The following is a 23,538-nucleotide window of genomic DNA, read 5'->3' as shown; positions in this document are numbered from 1 at the left end:
TGCAAAACCGGACATGCGGGGATGAAATTGCATACCTGCACTATAATGGTATTCTTATTCCCATCATTAGGGTATTAGCAACAAAAAAAACACCACAAAACAATTTACGAATCTGCACAGTCCGCCATTTTGTTCAAGCTGCACCTCGCCGAACCCTCCATCAACCGGGGAGTGAAAAAATCGATCCGCGAACGCCCTCTCGGGTCCGTTCGTCACGTTCGAGACCGCTGTTCTCGTGTCGGGTTAACCCGAGTGTTGTCAAGAACAGGGATTCAGGGAACAGCGAAAACCTGATCACGATTTTACCTATCCAACGCTAGGGGCGCCCTTACCCTCAGCAATCACTTCCTGTTTCCATTTTTTAGTGGAGTATCCGATCTCCGCACAACATTGTCCCGGTTATAATAAAACCGGGACGGACCAGACTCGCCTTCTATACTGTATACGTCAATGCGTACCTTACTGTTTGATGAACGGTACCCAGACTCAATATCATTAGCCGCCGCTTCAGGCCAACCTCATCCCCAGGGTGTCGAGCAGTACGCGCTTACCACACACTACTTTATTTCCAACCTTGTTGCCGATACTGCAGTCGTGGTGGGCGCGTACTGTTCGACACCCTGGGGACGAGGTTGAAAACAAGGTTGGAAATAACGTTAGCACTGGGGACGAGGCTGAGCTTACGTAACATCACGGCCCTGACACATGCCTGATGCTTCATCAGACATGTCCTTCGGCTCAGGTGATGTTCATCAGCAGGCTCTGGCAAAGTCATTGTCATCATCTTTTTCACCATAATAAAGTTCTTATTAAATATAACATCACTTTGCATGCTGTGAGCACCATGTCTGATTCAAAGAAATCCAGCAGTGCCAGTCTGAGTCTTGAAGATTTTGACTGCATTGGGCTTGATATTGACCACACGCTTTGCAAGTACAAATTGGACACTTTCTTTCCGGTGAGAAATTATTGATTATTACGGGTTTAGGTCAACTCGCCCCCAGCCCAGCCCCACTAGAGTTAGTCTGAGTACTCTACTAGTATCGCCTTTTTAAACATTTGGACATGGTTGGACAATATTGTTGATGTACCCTAACATGGCACGGCCCCTTAACGTGGCTCACTTTGATTTTTCGCCTGTAGCGAGCAAAAGTTTTTAACTGAAATTTCACAGAAAGTTAAATGTCATCAACTTCTAAACACTCCCGTTTATAAATCGCGAGTTTATTTACCTGTTACAAAGTTAAAAGTAAACTTTATTTTGGCGTGATTTTTCGATTTTATTTTTAAGTGCAACGTGAACCCTTCAAAAATGCCCCGAAAATAAGAAAATAATTTTCTGACAAACTTCTGGCTGGGTATGTTAAGTAGAGATAATAATGATTTATCAGAATTTATCAACTTTACACAAATTATTAAATGTTAATTTGTTATTTTCTGAGATTTATTCAAGTGCGCCACGTTAGGGAACACTCCACCAATTTGTAGAGATAAGTAGAGATAATAATGATTTATCAGAATTTATCAACTTTACACAAATTATTAAATGTTAATTTGTTATTTTCTGAGATTTATTCAAGTGCGCCACGTTAGGGAACACTCCACCAATTTGTGCCCAATTTCCGGACACCACCGTTTTTGAATTTCGGATTAAATTTCATGACACTGAAATTTTTCACAGAGGTTAAAATGCAAGCATTAATAAGGCCAAACAAAAAAAAGTCTCCGGTTTCTGGTATGGAGCTTGCCCCAAAAGTGGTGCGGCGACGCGGCTTTTTTTTTTTTTTACCTGTTTTTTTTTTTTTTTTTGGCTTCAAATGTCGGCTGATGACTGCAAATGGTGCCCGACTAAACTTAGTGCAAATATATGGGAGTCCAGAGAGGCCACATAAAGCTTATTCTCGATCATAACCCCATCTAAAAACACGTTAAAATTGTGCAGCAGCAGAATTCCAGTCAAACCAGTGAGTTTGGCGGTTTTGAGACATCATCTTGTATTGAAAAAAAAACTTTTTCATTTTGCCGACGCGCATGGCTACGGCGACGCGCGCGCATACCAGAAACCGGAGACTTTTTTTTTTGGCCTAAGGTAAAAGTACCAGTATTTCACTGCATGAATTTGAGGTTTGTCAACAAAGAGGTTTGGAATAAACACTAGGCCTACACGAGGAAAGTCGGGTAAACGTCGAAGTGCGCCACGTTAGGGAACACCACCATATAGTGGTGGGAGTATTAAATTGTAGAATACCCCGCCACTCGGAAATACACCCCTAATTTCTCTGGCTATGAGGTTGGAATCACTGGAAAAGAAACAATTCAAGTCCGTTGCCAGCTACGCGGATACTGAGTGGGGGTCCCCTTGAGAACGAAGCAACACAAAATGAATGGGAGTTGCTGAACAAATTCTAAGTCCAAACCAACTATCCTGTTGCCGGCTACGCGGCTACAAAGTGGGAGTCCTTATACTTATATGCTTGAGAACGAAGCAACGCAAAAGTAACGGGAGTTGCTGAAAAAATTCCAAGTCCAAACCAACTACCCTGTTGCCGGCTACGCGGATATGGACTGGGAGTGCAGTGGAGCATGACACATAGTACATACATGTAGGCTAGAGCCGAGAAGGTTTATTGAGGGCAATCAACCGTGACTCGGTAGCCGGCTACGAGGTGCATAGATCGAGTGGCGGGGTATTCTGCAATTGTGCCTAGTGGTGTTCCCTAACGTGGCGCACTTGGACATTTACCCCGACTTTCCACATCAGTGTTGCCAAACTTCTTTGTTGATGAACGTCAAATTCACTCAGTGAAATAATGGTATATTTACCTTATTAATGCTTTATTGCTTGCTATTTAACATCCTTGAACAATTTCGGTTTCATGAAATTTCATCCAAAATTCAATAGCGGTGGTGTCTGGAAATTGGGCACAAATCAGCTGACTGTTCTCCAATGTGGCGTACTTGAATAAATCATGGAAAATTCCAAATTAACATTTAAGAATTTCTGTAAAACTGATAAATTCTGATAAACCATCATTATCTTTAATTACATACCCAACTAAAAGTTTGTCAGCAAATTATTTTCTACTTTTGGGGGGGGGACATTTTCGAAGGCATCATTTGCACTTTGAAATAAAATCGGAAAATCACGCTGAAATAATTTTTCTACTAACTTTGTAACAGGAAGATAAACTCGTGATTTATGAATGGAATTGTTTAGAACTTCATGAAATTTCACTTTATGTGAAATTTCAGTTAAAACTGTGGCTTAAGCTAGGCGCTACAGGCGAAAAATCAAAGTGCGCCACGTTGGGGGCCGTGCCACGTTACGGCACATCAATAATAGTAGAGTCCTAGGTACTATCGCCCGACCATGTCCAAATGTTAAAAAAGGTGATTTGTAGAGTCCTAGTTACTCGGACTACACTAAAGTGTTGCCTTGGCTTATGTACAGAACAGTAATGAGGCACATGTACTTAGTGGGGCTACTCGCGCCCTAGCCCACTTGCCCGTCACTAAGTTAACCCATGAACGATATCATGTATAAAATACAACAATACTTCGTTCATATCTCTGGACTCTCGACAAATTTCTACAGGCTGTCAGTAGACCGTCATGCTCCATTTTCCCCCACATTTCAGAAAGATTCCCATATCTGGCCATCACTTGTCACCCTGTACACAAACCCTATGGGACTGGTCTGAAAAATTTTAATTGTTTTCTCACTCTCAGTAAAAATTTAAAATTTGTCCCTGCTAATTTTGAGTTTTTAGGACATCACTTTTTGATGGCTGATACAGTGATACGTCATTTAAGGGAAAAATGACTGATGGCCAGATATGGGAATCTTTCCCAAATTTCTTTGGAATAGAGGGTATGCACGGCCATTTCCCCAGTGAGGTCTATTTGTGTGATAGTGGAGTAACTGGGGGGGGGGGGGGGGCTTATTTGGTGAGGGCACTCCCCCCCCCCCCCCCAGTGGATGTCCATACCCCCTCCCCCTTCTGTTTTCAGTTTTATGGACATCTTCGAGCCTCTGAAAAAAGTTTTAAGCACAAAAAGTGTTTCACGAAGTAATTCATTTAAAAAAAAATGTATTTCTTACTCGTCATGTTCCTTGTATCAACCATGTTCAGGATTTTGCATGAAGAACTCTTGTTACTAGCATTTTTATGACATAAAAATCTACCTCCAAAGCTCCAAAGAACCACAGTAGCAAACCTATTTATTTCCAAATTACGTGTGGAAGGTTTGCTGGAGAATTGAAAAGAACTTTTTTTCTTCCATAATTCACAGAGGTTCATTAATAAGATGAGCGTTTGTTTGTGTTTACAACAGCTGTCCTATGATTACAGTGCCAAGATACTTGTTGAAGAGAAGGGATATGATGAACGTCTACTTCAACCATTTGAGATGCACAAAGACCTATGGTAAGTGACAAGATCAACAAATCCAAACTTGTCAAGAACGATGTGATATCCTGCTTCATTCATTCGGTCTGTAGAAGGCAGTAAAGGGTAGGCCCAATTGGCCAGATTGTGTGTTTACAGTAACACAATATTAATAATAATAAATTACCTTGGATTGGACATTTGGGAGACATTCCCATAGACTTGTGCACAAAATGTTTTCAAACTTAAATGCACTCTAACCCAATATTCCCTTGTCCTTTTTCCACGAATTTCGGTATGTTTGCTAAATAGACCGTAAGCAACAAATATAATCTAATTGCAACGATAACATTTTACCTCTAAAGGGGGGCTGTGACATTAGGGAGACATGAAAATGTTTCCTTAATGACCGCTGTCTCCCACCATTTGAAGAAATTTCGATAACATGTCTCCTTAATAGTACGTTTAGTGGAATACTACTAATACTAGCAATTCTATATAGTGCTTTTAAGCGGGGTATCAAAGCACTTTACAATTCTTATTACCCCTGTTCAATGGGCAAACACTCCTAAAGCCTCAATTCCCTGGTGAGCATACACGGCCGGTAGACAGCCATTGCGGTGCTCTTGGCCGTAATCAACCTCTCATAGTTACCAACACTGCCCTCACAGGTACCCATGTACTCCTGGGTGGAGAGAAGCAATGAGTGACAAAGTGCCTTGCCGAAGGGCACACACACCGGGACCCCAGGAAGGACTCGAACCCACAACCTGCAGAATTACCCACAGACCTAATTCAATGCCCCAAACCACTAGGGTACGCCACCGAAGGCCAAAAATTATCCAGGTACATGTACATGTAGGTGGGAGGGAAATAATTGGCTATTTCGGCAACTTGCCGAAACTTTTTGGAAATGACGTCATGTAATGTCACATTAAAGGGAAGATACAACATTTGCAAACATCAAAAAACGAAATGATCAAATTATCACGAAATATCTTACTGGATTGTTAGGGAATGATAGTCCAAAGCATCCCGTAAAATCTTGGCTCCTGGTTTGCTGACCATTTCAAGAAAACTTGTATTTTTCCAATGCTGGTCGGCCGACCAGCGTTGGAGAAAACTGGCTGTTTTCAAAAACTGCTCCTAATTTTTCATATTTAGTTAATCCCTATTTTCTTTGCAATTGATTACACACCTGTAAAGAGGTAAGCCAGCTAGACTGATTCTCTGATGTTACAATTCCCCAAAGTCTATAAATTGCTCCGTTTCATCTTAAGAGCTGTCAGGGAACCAGACTACAAGAACATTGTTGGTTTTCTTGGATTTTCCAGCATCTCCAAACCCAAGACGTGAAGCAAGTCAATTTAACAGTATTTGCTATAACATACTAATCCACCAAATCCATTTATTTCTGAAAATTGCAGCAAAATCAAATGCTTTACATTCCCTTTGAAGGTGCATTTTTCTATGGCCTACCGGTATATAAAGATTTATATGTCTGATTGGGTGGTAACTTGGTATGTACCTAAGTTTTGAAGTTGGCAAATTGGCTGCCAAACATCCAGGAAGGTTGGGCCACTGTAAACACACAATTGTTGGGGTCTTAATCAGGTCAATTGAATCAACACATTTGAATCAACACTGTGAGGCAGTTAAAACTGCTGTGGTTACTGCTTGCATTATCCTAACATACTGATCACTACAACAGTTCTTACACAAAAAGTATGCATCTTTTTCTCCAGCATCAAAGGCATGGTATTTGATTCAGCTAATGGTGACTTCCTGAAATTATCTGACTCTGGAATCATCTTACGAGCAAGTCACGGGTCTAAGATGATGTCTGATATTGAGATAGAGGCCAAGTATGGTACAGATAGACAATGGCAGCATTTCTATCAACTAGAAAGCACTCTACAGCAATCAGGTTAGTTTGGTTGGATAAGGACATTTTCATCAAAACCACAGTTTTCAACCTGTCTCTCCTTCAAAATGGTTTCTAGTTAAAGGCGCCCCCCATATTTTTTTGGGCATTTTCCACCAAAATGGTCTTAACCCTAACCTTCCCATATCCTGTAAAATCCTCTTTGCAAAATGGAGGATTTTGCAGGATGGAGGCTATATGGAAAAAGGTGTGGCAGATTTTGCAGGATGCACTGTGTCAAGGTCTTACGCCAGACCTTGTGTTGTTTATGCTAAGCCCTTCATAAATTTAGGCCTAGATTATGCTTGAAATCCTCTGCACTGCTCCAGGATGTCACGGGCTCTGCCTCAAAATATTGACAGAGACATGCTGGAAGATTTTGCAGGATTGAGGCAGTGGTCACCCCTCCAAGGACCACAGTCAAGAAATAACGGATGATTTGGGAAGATTGAGGCTGTATGCAATTTTTACATGGTGGCAGTTGGAGGATTTTGCAGGATTGAGGTTGCATCCTAGCAAAAATGCCCGGGGAGTAATACTTCACATAATACTGTTGTTTTATAGTTTCCTAAATTTTTTTATGTACAATCAAGATTTTGTTTGGCAGCATAATAATATTATCGGAATACATCAGACTTCTCCTCGAGCTTTCATTTTTGATGCATCACAATCACGTAATCACGGCCAGGATCGCAGGTAAACTAATTTACCACTGTATTCGGGATTTATCACTAAGTACCAGCCAGCCACTTCATGCCATTCATAAATAGATGACGGATCTACTACGTGCCTCGTACGGATCCTGGAAACTTTTAATAGTGTCGACGTGACTCTACCACTTGTGGACTTCTGGAAGTAGCTTCAGAAATTGAAACTTTGCCAATAAATCCCTGCTTACAAAATTTGCAGGAACATTTTGAATATTAAAAAAAAAAAATCCCGATCTTTTGCCAATCTACCAGTCTGAATATTTTTCAAGATTGTGTCGGTCAAGATTGTGTACATGTATGACTTTGTGGATTGCGATCGCATAAATAAAGGAATGAAACCACGCCCTTATTTACGACTTCGCTGTATATCCCTACATATAAAACACGATACATCATGTGATGGGACCGTGGAAAGAGTAACATTTAGACCAACTTTTCAATCAAATAACAGTATGGTCCTTCAGTCAGCACGTGCTCATCTACAAGGGAATTCCCCGAGATGAGAAATTATAAGCTTGCTTGTCACTCCACAGTACACTTGCACGCAAGATTTTTCCCTCGCTTACGCTCGTCTAGTGTTTTGCTCACAACTGTTTTTAGGTATGAAATGCTCTTATAGCAATTTGTTTTACGACTGCATTGGTTTTTGACGGGAAAGACAAAATGATATGATACAAACTTTTTGAAAGATGGATCTGAAAGTTTTCTCAATTCTTTTTGGATTTTATGAAAAGCTTTTCAAATTTTCAAGAGCTGCATACACCGTTTCCAATCTCTGTGCAAATTCCTATGATGATAGGAAACCTGATGTGAATAGACAAATCAAATGTCACATGGCCTGTCTTAAACAGATGATAAAGACATGGCTAGCTGGTCTTAAACACTTTTCCAGTGTCACATGAATTTGTACTCCCAAGAAATCCGGTGCCTTTTAACGTTTCATTGGTTGAACGACCGTTCACATTCCTCATGTATGCATAAGCAATACTACCAGTGAATCATGGTCCAAAATTCACACTACACCAGCCCAGCTGCGTTTTGCACAGTACGCGCGACACGCACGCCAATGTCCTTATAAGGTAGCAAGTTGTGGAGGGGCATTCCATATTATATTCAGAGGGGTGTTTTGTAAAACATGAAGTAAAATTGTTGAACAAAATGGTTGGCAACGTCTAGTTTTTGACTTGTTTTGATTTTTGGACCGAAAAGATTTGATTTTTGACCGAAAAGGTATTTATGAATGGGAATAAATACGTGTTTGGTCGGTATTGAACACTCTGTTTAAGACCGGTGGGAGTCTGGATGGGTGATAATTACCCATCCAGACTCACACCGGTCTTGAACAGAGTGTTATAATACCTCCCGAACACACATTTATTCCCTTAATAAAAAAGTATAAAATAAATAAACTTCCACAAATAAAATAGCTTACTTTGTGATATTTGATATGCTGTGGAGCTGTTAAAGGTTTCATCGAATTTAACTGATTTTGCAATAATCATTAGGCTAATACATTGTTTTATTATTGTGTATGACCTAAGTTGCAGGCAGAAGAAGATGGAATTACTGTGTATGGCTTTTTCCAGTTATCAAACTGGTTCTAATTGTAACTTGAAAATTTTGCACTTATGGTGAGCACAAGCTGATTTACCCGATCATAGATGGGGTAGGGCGTAGTGTTGGGGATAAAAATGTGGGGAGTTAAATGTAAATGGGGGATATAGTTGAGGAGACATGCAGTTATAGAAAAGCAATTTCTGTGGTGTGATCTGAGGCAATTTCTGACCACTAAAACCAAGTGCAGCAAAAGATCATCTTTTAAAGTTTTGAGTTTGGAGTAATTGAATCAGCTACATGTATTCTGAGCAATAGAATCATTGTTGTAGGCTACATTTTTTATTTGGGGAAGAAAAAGTGAGGGGGGAACCAAACAATGTCCCCCACTTTAAAATGGGGGGGGTTCCCCCTGTCCCCCGTAGATTTACGCACATGATAATTATGTACCATGGCAACTGTCTGTAAATGTTCCCGTTGGTCTGTTAAATTGGCATTTTGTGAGGCAGTCGCATTTGGAAAACGCAGTGAAAAGGTGAGCGTAGTACACAGGCGAAGGCTGATTGTACATTTTCGACAATGAATCATAATGCAATAAAACGTAAAGGTGTCATTTGAAATGAAAATGTTGAGTGTTAATTACCATAAAATTACAAACGGTCTGAATCATGGAGGAAGGTCATAATTAAGTTTCAGTATTGGACTCGACTGTTCAACAAACGTAAACTTGAACTTCTTACAATTTGCGAGACCGTCTGCGAGGAAAAAGTCGATTTAACTTTTATTGAATTTGGTTCAACCATCTATATAAGAGCAAGTTTTACTCGGCCTCCGAGAAATGTTTGCTCCTGAAAGGATCCGAGACCGCGGTCTCCCGCGACACCAAAATGGCTCCACGTCCGTAGAAAAATGTGGGTGTTTTCCGCCGGGTCGGACACTTTTTCGTCGATTGTTTTGTGAATGCATCGATCCTTCGTTGACCCCAAACAGGCCCCCGAAATTATAACGCGACACTGAATTATACGTGGCGGGCAGCGAACTCACAACGCTCAGCCTTGGTGGTTGAAGCGTGGAGCTGTAAACACATTATGGAAGCAACAGCACTCTATCACGCGACGTCACATGCTTGTGCTTCAAATAGCGAGCACTGTAGACCCAACCTCGTTTACAGGGTGTGGAGCAGGCTGCAGTACGCGTTGCCATTGACACTTTTGCATAGCCCGGAAATACTATGCAGTGTAGACTTTCGATTGGTCAGACCGCGCAAGGCATACTAACGTGTAGTCCTTCTGAGTATTCGTTGCACTCGGCGCAGGGGCGGCAAGCGAAGCACAGGAAACAATAGGGACACTTGGTGGCCACGCACCATGGAGAATTTTTTTTTTGCCAAGGTCACCCCATACTACCATTTGGTGAACACTTTTGCAGAACGGCCGAGTAGAACACGTAAACGAAACCCCTACGTTGACCTCGCTGACCTCGCACAGTCTAGACTTGCAGAAAAGCCAGCACAGGGAGCGGCCAGGCAGTCAACGTGAAAGCGCACACGACGGCAAATTCCTGCGCAAAACGCAGTCACGAAAAATCGACGAAACGGATCGCCGGTCCGTACGGGAAAATTAGGACGACCCGAAGTGTCCGACCCGGCGGAAGACACCCTCCGCATTTTTCCAAGGACGTGGAGCGATTTTGGTGCCGCGTGAGCCCGTGGTCTCGGATCCTTTCATGAGCAAACATCGTCTCGGGGGCGAGTAAACTTCTCTCTTATATATATAGATGTTTCATAGGTGGCAAGAAACTTTGGTTTGTATGTAACTATGCATGCTTACATCCCGGACACAAAATGGATTCTGTGCTTAGTGAAAGGATTTGCAGAGAATGTTGGTAAAAGTGCTGTAAGCCTGCATGTACAAAAGAACGGCTTTCTGGGTATAGCACATTCCTTGAATTGCATGTGCCCTGGTCTAACAACATACAAAATAGAAAGTGAAATTACATCATTTGTAAGTTTCATTTCGTTTGTGAAATTTATAGAAAATGGTGTGATATGTAAGTGATATCATGTAGTTATTGCAGTGATTATGTGAAACTGAAAGGTTTCTGTGTTTTGTTTTGCGTTCATGTTTATAATTGGACAGTGGAGAAAATTCAGTGTAGTATAAACCAACTGTTTACGAGTATGCATTGCATTAAACAAACATGATGAGGTGGAATGCGCTGACCAACATCCTGTTGACTACACTCTATGCTTGTCTAGTGCTTTCATTTGTCACACATGCCCAACAGGTAATAGGACCAGTGTTTATGGACATAAATGAGGGAGGACGAGCAGAATTCCAGTGTACAATCACTGACTATGATGGATCAAGTGTTTCATGGCTGCATGACGGGAGTAAGTTGAGAGATGAGAAGAATGTTCACATTGAGTTCTACGATAGCAAATGGCTGTGTTATGAGCAGAGTTACAGTAATGAATCAGCACTGAGTAAGCTAATTATCTATCCAGCTAGACCTGTAGATGACGGCATATACTACTGTGAAATTGCAACAGTAAACTCTCAGCCAGTTTATCTGCACATTTTGCCCTCTCCACAGTCACTATCAGTTGAACCTCACTGCTTTCCTTCTGGAGTATTTGTTGTCGCAAGTGGGTCCAGAATCAAGATTCGTTGTTGGATCCCAAACTCCCCAATCCAACCAGTTAATAACTTGACTTGGAATGATACAGCAAACAATGTGAGTTATCAGACTGATAGCACATATCATTATGCAGTGGCTTCAGTTATAGCATCGGATGATAGTACTGGTGCCATCTTTATGTGTAGGTTTGACAATGGTGTATCACAGGCTTATTGTCTCAGTGGTCCCATGCTAGTTCACCATCCATCGGACAATTTCTGCTTGGTCAGTACTGACTCTTACTTCACAACCCCTTTGCTGTATGACGTGTCCTTCATTCAACAAAGTGTTCATGTTGACCTCTACCAATGGTCATGCTATGAGAGACAGTCATACAATCAGTTTATCTCTAACACCAGCAAAATACATGTAGTACTACAATCCAAGCAAGAGAGACACTACATAATTTGTACAGCAGTGGAGAATCCAGTGAACACTATCATCAGTATCATCAGTTCAGAAACTGTGCCAGTAATCACTGGTACGGACCAAACTTCACTTAGAAGTGATCCAGAAACCATTCCAGAAACCACTTTTACAAACCAAACTCCACTTAAGAGTGATCCAGTTGAAGAAGTCCCCCACACAAGCCAACTATCGTCTACCCTTGACCTCTCTGTTCACCCTACTGATGAGGGCCAAATGCCTTCAAGGACAAACGTACCGATAGATGTCACTGACTCCGTTGTAACCGTGTCAGACATTGATAAAGTCACAGGTAATACAGGACGAGAAGTATCAGTACACAGCACTACTTCACATGTGCAGGTCAAGTCAACATTTTTCGCAGGGCTATCTGCTACAACTTCAGCACCTCATCTCCCAGATGCACACATCATGAAGAGCCTCCCGATTATTATTGGGTGTGCAGGAATTCTGACACTGGCTGTCTGCCTTAGTCTCTGTATCTTTTGGAGAAAGAGGATGGAAAGCAAAAAGAAAAGATTGGATAAGTTTAAGGACAGCATGTGGCTTTCTTCAAAGAGACCAACCATTATCGTTCCAACTGAGGAATCATCAGATGAATCGAGACCTAATCAACACCAAGAGGAGGGGCCTTACATAGCTATGACGCGCACGTCGGTATCTCAAGGTGAGGCACCCCCACCCCAAGATCTGGCTGTAGTGGAAGTCCATCAAGTTGAAGCAGAGTCTGCATCAGTGCCATGCAGCCAAGTCCAGGGGGAGGGGACTTACATGGATATGACACAAGTACATGTGTCTTCAGCAGATCAGAATGTGTTCACTTTCCCAAGAACCCATAAAACTTTACTCCTATCTAACATGGAGTTGAGTTCAAGAGATCACGACATACGCTCCAGTTCAGTGAAAATGCTGCACACATTAAAGAGACATCAGTCAATGAAGGAGATACAACGAAAGGTCTTGGAGAGAAAGTCCTCCTTGCCAAGTGTTGTCCCAGTGCCAATGCATGATTGTGACACATTACAGATGCAGGTTAATCCACTTAACTGTGCACGGAAGTGTTCCTTACCAGTCCATATGCCAGAGTTAATACGCGAGCGGGGTGAGAGCTCAGCAAGCAACCAGTATATGGATATGTCTAAACTTGACTTGACCACAATCAGAGGCCCATCTTATGTGAACACTGGCCTCTCTAGAGCAATTCATGTGACCCCTGTCCGGACAGAATCAGAAAATCTGACGGTACAACACGGTAACGATGATGCTGGAAATGAAGAGCAACATGGCATTGTACATGTACATCATACATATATGGATGCAGTGAGTCTCAAGAGACTTAAGAGCCATCAGTTCTCTGAATGCTAAACTGACACTGCTTAAGTTGTTGTTCTAGTTTACAACAGATTTGGCCTCTCAATTAAAAGTTGTAGCAACAGGTCATTTACACTTTGTTTCAGTAGTGATGTTTAAAAGGCACTATTGAACATACCACGGTCACTGTACACGTATACATGTATATATACATGTATGTACAATTTTGAACTTGGTCAGATGTCACCTGACCTTACCTCATAGTCACATAAGGTGGCCCTGATCATCATTATTTAACATAGTTCAGTGTATGTCTCACATACGTACTTTACACTACCTTTCTAAAAAAAATCAAACCTGGTACATTTAGGTTTGTTATACCACGGTAATAGATTGTGAATTGTGATTGGTCCACCATTGATCACGTGTCATGCCTCAAACACGCACGTGCAGTGATGTACGCAGCACACGTGGTACATGAGTGATGTACATTAGCCCACGGGGTACATTACCTTTTTCTTTCCTGCTGTTGAAAATGTCATTTTCAACGCGTTGTATTATAGTTGTGTGACCTTGGGGACAGTGAAGCAATATTTCTGCTATGACCGCCATTGTTGTTCAGTTTACATTGTTCGTCACAGTTGGTCTGCTTTTTTTAACTGTGCAAATTTCGCCTCCAAAGATGAGGTTCTCTTGTGTTCCAGAGACAAAATCAGATATTTGATTTTTGAACAGGATAGCATCAGCAAGAAGAAAAATACGGAAAATTCTGTGCGAAACATTCACCAAGTCTGTATTGCAGCAGGAAGAGACCCACAGTTTCAGACGTTTAATCTATTACCGTGGTATAATTAAACACTTGTTACTGCTGTGACGGGGTTCATGTGTTTTGTACACCCAAGGGGGCAAATGGCACCCTCGGCTTCGCCTCAGGTCCCATTTGCCCCCTAAGTCCTCACATTTGTTTGAGATCAGTGTGAGGGAGCGGAAGTACATACGTACAAGTACATACATTGTGTACATGTAGTTAGTTGTATACATACCATTCATGTACATACTTTGTCTGGATGGGTTGGGCGAGCAGACACCACGTTATGAGGAAGTTTTCTATTGTTAGTGAAGTTAGGACCAAGTTATGGGGACTTTCTGCTGTCCCAATACTGTTTTCAGTCCCCATAATAACTGTTGCTCAACAGTTGTGTGGTCCCCATCACAGATACCGAGCAAGATTGTGTGAGTTTCTGTGTAAACCTTTTTTTTCAGAACTGGATTTTCAAAGCTGTATGGGTTGGGTCTTAATCTCATCCTACAGACACTGTACATGTACATTACTTGCCTATGACTATTGTATAAAAAGAAGTGTGTAAACATGTAGATTACAAAAATACAGATGCAAAAACCCCACAATGATCAATTACTGCATACATGTACACACTGCATGCTTTGAAGATTCAAAGATTGAAAAAAAACTTGGTTGTGTAGTCAGTCTTGGTTTTGTGGGACAGGTTATAGATTGTGGTTTGATGTATAATGTTGAAATGTCAGCAAGACCCAAACCTTAATACTAATAATAATATGAACATTTATAAGGCGCTGGTATCCCCCAAGCAAGACGCTCATGGTGCACAATACAAAAAATACAAAACAATTACAGTTATAAATGAAGTTAAATTTGATAACAGAAAGTAGTGACAGAAGTAATGAGCACCAATTAATTAAACACAAAAACCTGAGGTAAACATATGGCTTTTCACAGAAGATTTAAATATAGACAATGATGATGACTGACAAATTTCAAGGGGTAGATTGAATACATGTTTACATCCAGATTTTAAAGTAATGATGTTGTGTAATTGTTATATTTGTAATTAATGCATCCTCTGAAGATGAAGTAAGTGTAGTCACACACCTACATAGTAGGCGTGCGTGGCTACCCGGGTGCGTGGGGGCCCCATGTCGTGGAGAACGCTTATGTTTTTCTTTATATGTATCTACCGATTTGGTAAAGAAATTGTCATGCATAATTTTTGTCATGCATTAGGCTTACATCATATTGTGAATATTGACCAATTAAAATGTAAAATTACTTGCATCTGTTTAGACGATGTGACATCACACATGCTCACAGAGAAAATGAGCAAAGCAAGATGGCAACTTCTGACAAAAGTATCAATGTGAATTTAGTCCAGAAAAGCTTAGATTTCACTGCACATAAACTCAAAATTTTGGGAAAATTTGAACCTCATCAACGCTGTGCAATGAAAAGTGTGATGGAAGGTAAAGATCTTAGAAACCTGCCCACTAGTTTCGGCAAAAGCATTGTTTTTCAAGCTGGCCGTTCCACTGTGTCACAACTTCATTCAGCAGCAGCTTGAAATATCCAGCAATAGGCTCACGACATGGGGGATTTGCCATTGGAGCTGGAACGAGGTCCCTGACTTAACCAGCTGAATTCACTTTTAGGACCGATATTTTCCATTTTCATTCAAATTTGATGTAAACACTCATCAAAGACTGGAGATATCGTTGATACAGCAGTAAACGATCAAGCTGAACCAGATAATAAGAGGTACATGTATTTTCGGTGCAACTCAGGGTGCATTTGTCTGGCCAACTGACATGACTGAGTTGTGTACGCAATAATGCCAACAATTGGTTCTTGTTGCCAGATACATACTGGTACACAAACAATCCCTGTTTTCTTAAAAGTCGCACCCCATATTACCCCAGATTGGATATACTGGTACTTTACCAAGTATTTTGTACAATAAGTATCTTAATATGTTAATAATGTAAGGTGTTTATATAAATAATAACAATTACATGTATGATAATATTAATCAAGGAAGTTGTGGAATTCATTCTAGGGATTGATATGAAGTGCTTGAACACTAGTATAATGTGCGTACATGCCCACATAAGATTATATTATTATGTATATCAAGCTTCCAGTGGTAAAAATAAATCAGTGTATTGTTTGCTTTGGTAAAAAGTATGTGGATGACTGCAATATTATGTCAATAAAGTACCCGGATGACTGCAATAATATTGATATTGCAGTCATCCGGGCATTTTGGCCGGTTCCCGCACAATTTAGTGCGTTAAAAGTCAACCAGTCAACAGAGCGTACATGTAGCGCAGAGCGCGCGGCATGCGGACACAGCGCGCAGCACTAGCAGGGTCATAACCTACTCTTCATGCCCTTTCTTGCGCAGCACTAGCAGGGTAAATGCGCATGCTGTCAACAGCCACAACGGCAGCTTTGAGCGGCACGATAATTCGACAAAATTTGAGAAATACATGCAGTGTCCTGAAAGTTATTTCTTGTGGATCAAGCTAGTCAGCCTTATGTAAATAATGTTGGATGGCTTTTTTCGGGGGATACAAGAGTATACATGTACATGTATTGCACTCGCCACAATATTCTTGTATCCCCCTCAAAGCCATCCAATGTTATAATTAATGTTATGTTTGTTTTAATACAGGTACACTTTGGTTTTTGGGGGCACTGCTACAGTCTTAACAGCTCCATTGTTTAAAGCCTGCATCAAACGTTGCATTTTTGCTGTGTCAAACTGAAACACTGTCACAAATAGTTAAATATGGCAGGAGCATGGCAGGAGCCGGGCGGTCTATGTTTTGTTTTCCTGTACATTTGCTAATTTTATTTACCTCTTGTTCCCCAAAAAATTGTACAAATAAATAAAGTGAAAAATGGGGTTAAGGTGCACTTCCTTTTGTTTATTCTGTCACTAATTACCCACCCATTTCACTCGCATTCACGACACATCCACGTTGTTGTTTGAGCAATTGCCAGCTGATTGCTGGTACACAATTCCTATCTTAAGTAATCTATGGTGGATACCAGGTTGTTTGGATGCGTACACATGTGAACCGATGCACTACACTGCTGATCTTACACCTCCACATGCTGTGACATCATCAAAGCGGACCTTAGGTGTTATTACATTCATTGTAATTTCTGTATTTTCAGACATTCTTTTCATTTCATGATGAATGTCCACCCTCTCTGATAATCAATACTCGGTTAGACAAATTGCACATGACGTCATCAAACCGGAAGTAACATGTACATGTATACTATGTGTAAATATAATGTATACTGAAATACAAAATTATTGGGCTACGGCAAAGATGAAAGGACAGAAAGAAATATATCATTTAATTCAGAAAGCAAACCTGTATCAATTTGTGTCTAATTTTACTAACTATTTAGGGTTAAATTATTTGATCTGCTTATGCACAGTGTTGTTTATAAAAGGAAACCAAGTGGGCTAGTGAAAATGCCCGCGGGCTAGTTAAGAGTCTGTTTCAGTAGCCCGGCTGGCTAGTGAAAAAAAAGTAAGGTCGAACCCTGAACATTAGTCAGATGGAAGAGGTGATTAGCCACCAAAACCACCAGCGCCCCCCCCCCCCCCAATCTGCCATCTGCATGCTGAGTATGGTACCTCAGCAGTCAGCTACAGTTGTACATGTGCCGCTTCAACAGACTGCGGGAAACAGCCCAGCATTCAACACTCGTGTACATGTCAGGGGTGTGAAATCTCAGCTTTAAAGCTGATTTCAGCTTTTTTTTGTTTTGGATTTCAGCTTTTTTCCCCTCACTTGCTGTGTACAAAAGTATAGGAGATTTCAAAGTTCAGCTTGTTTACACCTTCACTCACACCCCTGGTATGTGTTGGAGCACACACATGTACCTTACATTGATTGCCTGACATCCTCAGATGAAAAGAGGAAGTCATTGGTAGAGAAAGTGAAGGCTAATAATCACTTCATAATCGATGTACATGTATATAATCAGCTTCATGTTAAGAAAAGTTGAGGGGGAAAAATTGATGACGTCACTAGACCGGAAGTTAAAATAAAACGACCTTAAACTTTAAAATATTGCTGAAAATTCAACCACGAGAGATATAATCCACATGTTAGCTTCAAATAGCACAGTTGACATAGCTCTTGAGCTTTCTGGTTAGCTTGTCACTCAGTCAGATTAATGACTCAGTAATGGTTTCTAGATTTCGTCTTTGAAAATCAATCTAAAATCAACTGTGAGAGGTCTGATTTTTTTTTTTTTTACGGGAATCGATAGAATAATCCATGGTCTTCTTTCTTTCCTGTTGAAACTGGAATTGCCTTATTATTTGAACCTGCTTTCAACGATGTTAGCCTGTGGCAAGGGTGGGTTTTTCAAAAATCTGTCCAGTGACATCATGCATTATTCGAGCGCACTCTGGTGGCAGGTGGCAGGTGGCATATTTAAAAAATAAAATAAAGAACTGTAGGTCTGATTCCATTGAAATGTACATGCATAGCCAGGGGCGTGTAATTGATAAAAAAAAAGCATAATGCGGAAAAGCCTATATATGTTCTGTTGCAAACAGACAAAGATCTGAGTCCAGAGCCCAGTGAGGTTTAATTTGAATATCGTGCACAAAAGGTTTGATGGTGGCAGCAAGTAGGTTGGGGTGTCCAACCTTCAAAACCGTCATTCTTAAGTGTCACACCTCGTGCATTTTGGAGGGGGCACCGCTTGAAGACCCCCCCAAAATTGACTTTTTATTAGAATATTGCACACAAACACGGTTCCAACGCGAAAAGATAGTATTCGATTAACTTATCAATGACCAATAACTTAAGAACGAAAAATCCCGTGCATTCCATGCTTAAGAATGACTTAATTAGCGCTAATTTTTACAGTTAATTAGAATTTTGAGCGCACAAGAACGAAACCTTCAGTAAAAGCTAATTAACGTGACTATGAAGCAAGATCCACAACTTAAGAATGGATAATCCCGTGCATTTTGTGCTTAAGGACGAGTTAAAGTTCAATAATTAACTGATCTCTGAGGAATTAATATTGTTTGTGTTTAATTAGAATGTTGAGCACAACGATCATTTCGACACCAAACGGTAGTGTATGAGTCAGTGTTTGCAGAATTTTAACTTAAGAATGACAAATCTTGTGCAAAATCTAATTAAGAACGACTTTACTTTATAACCCGTATTACGACTGTATGGTACGGAGGCCAATTTCTACATGGCTTAAACAGTGAAAATGTAAGTGTTATCGCGAAATAACGCAAAATACTTGTTAGATAGCATAACTCTTTTGTGAAAAATAACGCAATAGCATTGAGACATACGTATCAGATTGCAAAACAACCCCCCAGAATAGCAAAAAATACTGTGGCAGTTATTTCAAAAATAAACTCAAGCACACTGTAAAATAAAAGAAATTACATAGTTTATTTATTATAGTTTAGAGGAAACTGTTTTCTTCACGTATTCAACGTGTGGGCCCCAACTTAAAGTTTCATCAAAAATAACACCTAAACATTTACAAGAGTTCTCCTTTACAACTGGACTACCAGCAATACTGACATTAAGGTCAGTACTGCAGACATTAAGGTCAGTCGCTGCCGACTAATGTTGCGCCCCCCTGAAGGTCCGCCTGGTGATGGGGAGGGCGGCTGAGTACCCTGCAGGAGGAAAAATAATACTTGTAAAGCAGTTTCTCGACACTGGCCTCAGTCCCACGAGCCTTGTGGACAGGCTCTGAGGCGAATCCCGTTAGACTGGGATTTCAGCAGTCTGCTGCAACCCATGTGTTCTGCCATCGTCAGATTCTCCAATCTGCCATGGATTCCGGAATGTGTGGGCCAAGGTGGTGGGAACCGGAGTCGCGCCTGCACCCCACCTTAATCTTTTACGCGAGTGGCTCACCTTTGCCAATCGTCATACCTCCAAGCCCAGCGGCGACAGGTGACTAGGACAGGGAAGGTGAATCCTGGAAGTCTTCAGCCTGAAACCCACACGTTGGCGGTAGGTGTGTGATGGTCGGTGGCTATGTCACCCTGTGAAGACACTGGCCACAGGCAGTTGCACCCGCAGCTGAGAAGATCTTTTTAGACGGAGCGCTGCTCAACACACACCAGGGGAAGGATCTAGAAAAGGTGATTTAAACACGCTCTTCACAACATGGCCCGGCTGGGAACCGCACCCAGTGGGCTCATCCACATGCGGTCGAACTACCGTACCAGGAAAGAAACAAATAAAGAGAAAGAGACAGAGATGAGGAAAAAGGAAAAGAAAGAGAAACACATCTGCCAACCCCTCCACGTTGCTGTGTGGAACGTGCGGACCTTAATGGACCGAGATGGCTCAGGAGGACTTGAGCGACGTACTTCTCATGTCTCAAGGAAGTTGGCCCGTTTTAATATCGACATAGCTGCCATCTGTGAAACGAGACGTCCAGATGAAGGCCAACCCACAGAATTCGGATCTGGCTACACCTTCTTCTGGAAGATGACTGTTGGACTGACCACCGCCCAGTGATGACCATCCTTCGACTGAAATTTAAACCCAAACCAAAGACCCACGCCAACCCAGCCCAGAGGCAAATCAATGTTGCATCCCTTAATGACCTGACGGTGTCATCTAACTACCGCACCGCTCTGGAACAACATCTTGATTCTCTTTCCTCGGAGATATCTGACGTTGAAGGGATGTGGTCAGTTTTGAAAGAAGCCATTGTTCTGACAGCTAAAGACAAGATCAGGTCTGCCAGCCGTCGTCACCAGGATTGGTTTGATGAGAACAATCCTGAAATCCATGACCTAATCAACGAAAAGAGACTTGCAATGTCCGCATCTAAGAAGGCCCTCTTCCGGAACAAGAAAGCTCTCACCCAACAAAGGATTCGTGAACTGAAGAACAACTGGTGGATATCAAAATCTGCTGAAATCCAAGGATATGCCGACCGCCATGAGACGAAAATTTTCTACCAAGCCATCTGTGCTGTCTACGGCCCGGCTTCTCATGCCCCTTCACATCTACAATCGTTTGATGGCTCTACCATTCTCACCGATGAAACAGATATCCTTCAACGTTGGTCGGAACATTTTAATACTCTCCTGAACCGGCCATCCTCCGATGCAGAAGATTTTATTGATGATCTTCCAGCTCATCCCAAGAGGATGTGGATGTCTGCGCCACCAACTCTGCAGCTCTGCAGTTTCTAAAATGAAACCAAACAAAGCGCCTAGTCCGGACAACATTCCTGCCAAACTCTTCCAGCATGGAGGAACTGCACTTCTCATTCGTCTCCACACCCTGATTCTCCACATCTGGGAGACAAAGACTGCTCCAAAGAATTTTCGAAATGCCAATCTTGTGACAGTCTTCAAGAAGGGTGATCGGTCTGTCTGTGGAAATTACCAAGGAATTGCCCTCCTTTCCATTGCTGGGAAAATATTCTCTCGCATCCTGCTGGCCCGACTCCAAGAGCTCAGTGAAACAATTCTCCTCGAGTCACAATATGGTTTTAGACCTAGAAGAGGAACAGGAGATATGATATTCTGTGCTCGCCTGTTGCAGGAGAAAGCCAGGGAACAACAACAGCCACTACTGATGACTTTCTTTGATATGCATAAGGCCTTTGATTCAGTCCCACGCAACCTCTTGTGGAAGATCCTCTGTCAATATGGATGCCTGGACCACTTCGTGGACTTGATCAAATGTCTCCATGATGACATGGAAGCATGTGTCAGTGTTGGAAAGGTAACTTCTCCACCCTTCCCAATTGAGACTGGAGTTAAGCATGGGTGCGTCCTTGCACCAACCCTGTTTTCGATCTTCGTTGCTGCAGTTCTCCACAAAACCACTGCTGAACAGCAACCTGGGGTTCCTGTGCACTTCAGGGTGGATTGAGGAATCTTCAATATCAGGAAGCTAAAGGTTCGATCCCATACTCACTCTGTGAGTGTCTCTGAACTCCAGTTTGCCGATGATAACATGGTCCCAGCCTCATCTGCCAGGAACCTTCAATATGCCACTGATACCTTCGTCAAGGCCTACGAGTCTGCTGGCCTTGAGGTTAACATCGACAAGACTATTAAAAGTTTCTTGCACAAGACTGCCCACTTCAACCTGCTTCCTCTCCTCAGATCACTATTCATGGAGAGCCTGTGGAGCAAGTTTCCAAATTTTGCTACCTTGGAAGCATTCTAAACGAAAAGCCAAACATCGATGATGACATCAACAATCGCATTCGGCTGGCACACTCCTCATATGGGCGACTACATCATTGAGTATTTAATAACCACTACTTGAAGACCTTTACCAAACTCCAGGCATATCGTGCTGTTGTACTCTCCACACTGCTCTATAGCTGTGAGTCGTGGGCTTTGTACCGGCGTCACGTACGTGCTCTGGAACGTTTTCATCAACAAAAACCAAGGGCCATTCTTAGGATATCATGGGAGGACCACATCCGTAACTCTGATGTTCTCCAACGTGCTGAGATGACCAGTATCGAAGCCATGATTGTGAGACATCAACTGCAATGGTTTGGACACGTGAGAAGGATGGAGGACACCGCTCTACCGAAACAACTTTTTTTGTTGAACTCAGCTCTGGCAAGCGCCCATGTGGAAGACCCAAAAGACGTTTGATGGACCTCCTCAAACTGAACCTGCACCGCTGTGGAATTCCCATTGACACCTGGGAGGACAAAGCAGCTAACCGCTCCACCTGGCGCTCCACCATCACATGTGGAGCTCAGCTTTTCGAGACCTCACGCCTGAGGACGAGAAAAGACGCCGAAGGAAAGAACGGGCGTCTCAGCCTTACTCAACCCCGTAGTTCTCCTGCTCCATCTGTGGATGACCAATACGGTCACGGCTAGGACTACATAGCCACGAACCAGTCATCAACAGCGAGGGAGACAGCAGCAAAAGTGACAACTCCTCGAATCGAGGATTGCCAGACGACGCAGACTTTTATTTTAGTTCCAATAAGCATGGATAAGTTTTGGAATTATAACAAATTATTTTTGAATTATGCATATTTTTTTCAAAAACAAATTTCACCCATTGCAGTTTGGCCCTCATTGAATTTAGCATATTGTACATTTTGGTTCTCGAAGGGCCTGCCCGTCAATACTGTTATTTTTTGTCTTTCCTTAGCAATGACATGGTAATAAGTATTTTTGATTGGAAGGGGTGGGAGTGTTCTGAAACAAGAGAGACTTTTTGGTCTCAAGTATATGGATTTGGCGTGGACATTATATTCAGAGAAAATTACAAAATTTTGAGTCCCCCAGGTGCCCCTAGTCTGAGTATCACCCATTATCCATGGAGCCAAATCCTGTGTAACGTCTGACATCTCCTGACATGCAAATTTGTGCAAGCCGCACACCAGCCAATCAGAGTCGACTTTGCTAAATCGTGACGTCATTTCATTCCCAAGTCAGGACTAAATGGTTTGATAGGTCAATTCAAATGCAGTGTTTTGTAATACAACAGCAACCGGCTCCATATCGCGTAACATGAAACAGAGCGCACACGTTTTTTTTTTTATCCATTGTCTATTTTACGCGCAACGGGTGAATAACCAAAGGCGTGATATAGAAAACGCCCGCTGGTTGGTCAAAATCTCGGAGGTCAAGAGGCGGGGTCAGTGGCGTCGCCAAGGGGGGGCCAGGGGGGGCACGTGCCCCCCCTGGAAAACCTAGTGCCCCCCCGAG

At 42.0% G+C, this 23,538-nt stretch overlaps 1 protein-coding gene across 2 annotated transcripts in view; it reads left to right on the top strand.

The window, feature by feature from the left end:
* Positions 1 to 675: 675 nt before the first annotated feature.
* Positions 676 to 23,538, top strand: part of LOC119722955 (5'-nucleotidase domain-containing protein 1-like) — a 42,236-nt gene continuing 19,373 nt past the window's right edge. The window contains exons 1-3 of one of the 2 annotated variants that reach the window (XM_038193375.1): positions 676 to 958; positions 4,336 to 4,427; positions 6,134 to 6,315. In XM_038193375.1, the coding sequence (XP_038049303.1) occupies positions 713 to 958; positions 4,336 to 4,427; positions 6,134 to 6,315 (520 nt within the window). In that variant the 5' untranslated portion in view covers positions 676 to 712. The remainder of the gene's footprint in view (positions 959 to 4,335; positions 4,428 to 6,133; positions 6,316 to 23,538) is intronic. The other variant, XM_038193376.1, reaches the window with a different exon arrangement.

This window comes from Patiria miniata, unplaced genomic scaffold (genome assembly GCF_015706575.1).
Source record: "Patiria miniata isolate m_02_andy unplaced genomic scaffold, ASM1570657v1 HiC_scaffold_16, whole genome shotgun sequence".
Classification (NCBI taxonomy): domain Eukaryota; kingdom Metazoa; phylum Echinodermata; class Asteroidea; order Valvatida; family Asterinidae; genus Patiria; species Patiria miniata.
The sequence above is the reverse complement of the archived record's forward strand: the minus strand, read 5'-3'. Positions and strand labels throughout refer to the sequence as shown.